Consider the following 3,229-nt stretch of genomic DNA (forward strand, 5'->3'; position numbering starts at 1 on the left):
GTGTGTGTGTGTGTGCAGGCTGTGCTCTCTGCAGGCTCAGTGATGATGATCCGGCCATGTTTGGGGAAAAAGTTACACTTAAAGAGCACAAACTCTCCGTCCACTACTTCTGTTTGGTAAGTGTGTGTGTGTGTGTGTGTGTAACTGGTGACATGATCAGTATGTTGTAGTTGTTTACTGAGGTCGATGTTCTCGAGGTACGACCTGCTAGAACCGTCTGTGGTTCTGAGTGACGGCGTTCTCCTCCGTCTGTTCCAGCTGACGTCCTGCGGCGTTTACCAGCGAGGAGAGGAGGACGAGGGCGTCTTCGGGTTCCTGGTGGACGACATCCAACAGGAGATCCGCCGGTCGGCTCGACTGGTGAGTTTCTGTCTTAAACACAACAAACGGGACGGACTGTTGTTGTTTACTGTGTGTTGTTTACTGTGTTGTTTACTGTGTTGTTGTTGACTGTGTTGTTGTTTACTCAGACGTGTTGCTGCTGTAAGAAGAAGGGAGCGTGTGTCGGCTGTAACGTTCGGAGCTGCAGGAAGACGATCCACTTCCCCTGCGGGAGGAAACAGAAGTTCATCTCTCAGTTTACCGGACTCTTCCCGTGAGTGTCCAATAAACAATAAACAATCAACAGTAAACACTTGGTTTCAACCTGAAACCCCTCTGTGTGTCCAGGTCTTACTGTCCGGACCACAGTCCCACCCAGTCTCTGTGTGTGGGTTTAGACCTCAGCCTGCCTCAGTCCTGCTCCGTCTGTTTGGACTCCATCGAACCGGTCCTCTGCTACTCTGTCCTCAAGTGTCCGTCCTGCAACGCCAGCTGGTTCCACAGAGACTGCGTGCAGGTAGCGCCGCTCACTGTGTAGAGCAGCAGCTGTACAGATGTTTGTCTCCAGGTGTGTGGAACCGCAGTTGACCTGTGTGTGTTTGTGTGTCAGCGTCAGGCCCACAGCGCCGGCCTCTTCTTCTTCAGGTGCACTCTCTGTAACAACAAGGACGACTTCCAGGAGGAGATGCTCAGGATGGGAATATACATCCCCGAGAGGTAACGTCACCGTTACTACGGGAACGGGCTGCACAGACAAAGCAAGGGATTGTGGGTAGAATGAATTCACTGTGTTCTTCTCTGCAGAGATGCTTCATGGGAGTTGGAGGCGAACGCGTATTCAGAGCTGCTGGAGGTTTATAACCGCTGTGACGCTCTCGCCTGCCTCTGCAACGACGGACGCTCGCACTCCGCCAAAACCGGGTACAGCGTTTCACAGGAGCTGTTTCTAACCTCCATATCTGTACAGAACAACTGTCTCTGAAACAAAACTCACAGTGACCAACGGTAGTTAGTCCGTACCTCCCAGTCCCAGTAGAGCTCATTGTTGTTGTTGTTGTTGTTGTTGTTGTTGTTTGTTTGTTCAGGTGGTTTGAGGTGATTCGCTGCCGGCTGTGTGGATCCAGAGGGACTCACAGGAAATGTTCTGGGCTGAAGTTGAACACCAGCGACTGGGCCTGCAGCGACTGCACGCAGGCTGCGGACGGGAAAGGTCTGAGTCATTGATCGTCTGATTGATCGATTGGATCAAACTTCCTCTTTTAAAAACACATTTCATTGTTCATCTTATGCATCCGTATCTCTTTGTGATCACTGACTTATTATTCACAACTCTATTGAATACATTAAAATAACAGTGATTTTTGACAAATTGAGAAATATTTCAAATCTATAGTTTTATCATCAATCATATAACTGATGTATTTATAATCAATAATCAATAAAATTAAGGAATATTTAGTTTAAGTTGACTGTTATCGTTAAAGTTATTGATATTATGTTTGAATAGTTTTTTTTTAAGTGAACCACGTTCTCGTCTCCTCCAGCTTCCCTGGTTGCGTCTCCTCAGGGAGGTCAGAGGAGGAGTCTGCTGTCCAAACGCCACCCGTCCCCCATCCACTCCTCCGTCAGCTGTAAGAGGTACACAAACCTAACGCACCTCTCCTCCGTCAGCTGTAAGAGGGTCTGCCTCTCTCTCTCTTTGGAGAACTCACAGTGAAGAGAGCTGAACGACGTTCTGAGACCGAGAGCCGACCGCTTCACGACACCGCAGAACTGCGAACGGAAAGAGTGACACTTGGACTTAAAGGATTTGAAGGATTTGTCGCGTGTGGACGTGCTGGAACAATCTGTATAAATTTACAGCGGGTTAAAACTGGAAAACCAAGAGGAACTTTAAATTCACTGTCAAAGACACCCACGTCCGAGACCCTCCTGAACCTGGGAGGAGGAGTTTAGAAACAGTTGAGCAAAACTTGATCAACAAGCTATGTGCTAGGTAATCTATGTTTGGAAAAAAGGGACATTATTGAGACGGTTCCTCTCTGCTAACACCCCAACACTGCCTCTACACACACTGATTACAACAGAGGCATTAATATGCTTCAGTATTTAATAGAGGCCATTTAAAGTGTCTCTGGTGTGGTCCTCTCCTTGCAGTGGAAAAGGGTGGATCCTCGGTGACAGAAGTGAAGCTGGCCGATCTTCCCCAGAAATTTCTCTCCTCCAGGCTCGCTGGATTGGTCAGGTTGCAGAGCGGGGCCAGCCTCCAGGTATCCATTGCGCCATGGACTCTTCTTCAGCTGTCTAAAGGACTTGCTATACGCAATTAAAATCCAGCTTTAAACAAATAATTTACCTTGTGGTTATAAGAAATTATAAGTGCTGTTCACTGTTTGTTGTAAGGTTTGTTTCTTTACTCATTCTGTCTGACTTGGTGGAGTGTGTTGTCCGCGGGTATTGTGTGGACGGGTTGAGCTGGCCAGTTGGGCGGGAAGATTGAACCAGGAGCACTGTAGAGACAGAGAGGAAGAAAGAACAGTGAAGGCAAGCACTTTGAACCAGAGAAGACGAGAGGGCAGCCGACGGTTCAAAGTACAGGGTTCCTCACGCAGAGCTACACCACCAAACACCCACAACACAACACCACCATTACTGATCAATATCATAAAGATACAGTGTATTATCTGATCATAATCAAATAATCAGATACAGTGTTTCTGTCTGCTTGATTGGTAAATGGGAATTTGACCAACAGAGTATCGGCCCTTTTGTTGTATGGTTTACTTGAACAGAGCCATGGTTTGCAGTTTTCAATAATTAAAAGAATAAACATATAATACCACGATGCACTCCATCAAATGGTGGTGGAGTCAACCTGACAGGAGTCGAGGAGAGCAGGTAAACAATT

The 3,229-nt window shown here is 47.3% G+C and overlaps 1 protein-coding gene across 1 annotated transcript in view; it reads left to right on the top strand.

The window, feature by feature from the left end:
* The window catches only part of g2e3 (G2/M-phase specific E3 ubiquitin protein ligase), a gene marked incomplete in the record, with an annotated part of 10,756 nt that overhangs the window by 2,156 nt on the left and 5,371 nt on the right, over positions 1-3,229 (top strand). The window contains 7 exon segments of the mRNA XM_035673578.1: positions 19-116; positions 259-360; positions 471-595; positions 670-838; positions 932-1,038; positions 1,126-1,242; positions 1,407-1,531. Of these exon segments, the coding sequence (XP_035529471.1) occupies positions 19-116; positions 259-360; positions 471-595; positions 670-838; positions 932-1,038; positions 1,126-1,242; positions 1,407-1,531 (843 nt within the window).

Source organism: Morone saxatilis, unplaced genomic scaffold, assembly GCF_004916995.1.
Source record: "Morone saxatilis isolate NCDOM2014 unplaced genomic scaffold, NCSU_SB_2.0 Contig3, whole genome shotgun sequence".
NCBI lineage: Eukaryota > Metazoa > Chordata > Actinopteri > Moronidae > Morone > Morone saxatilis.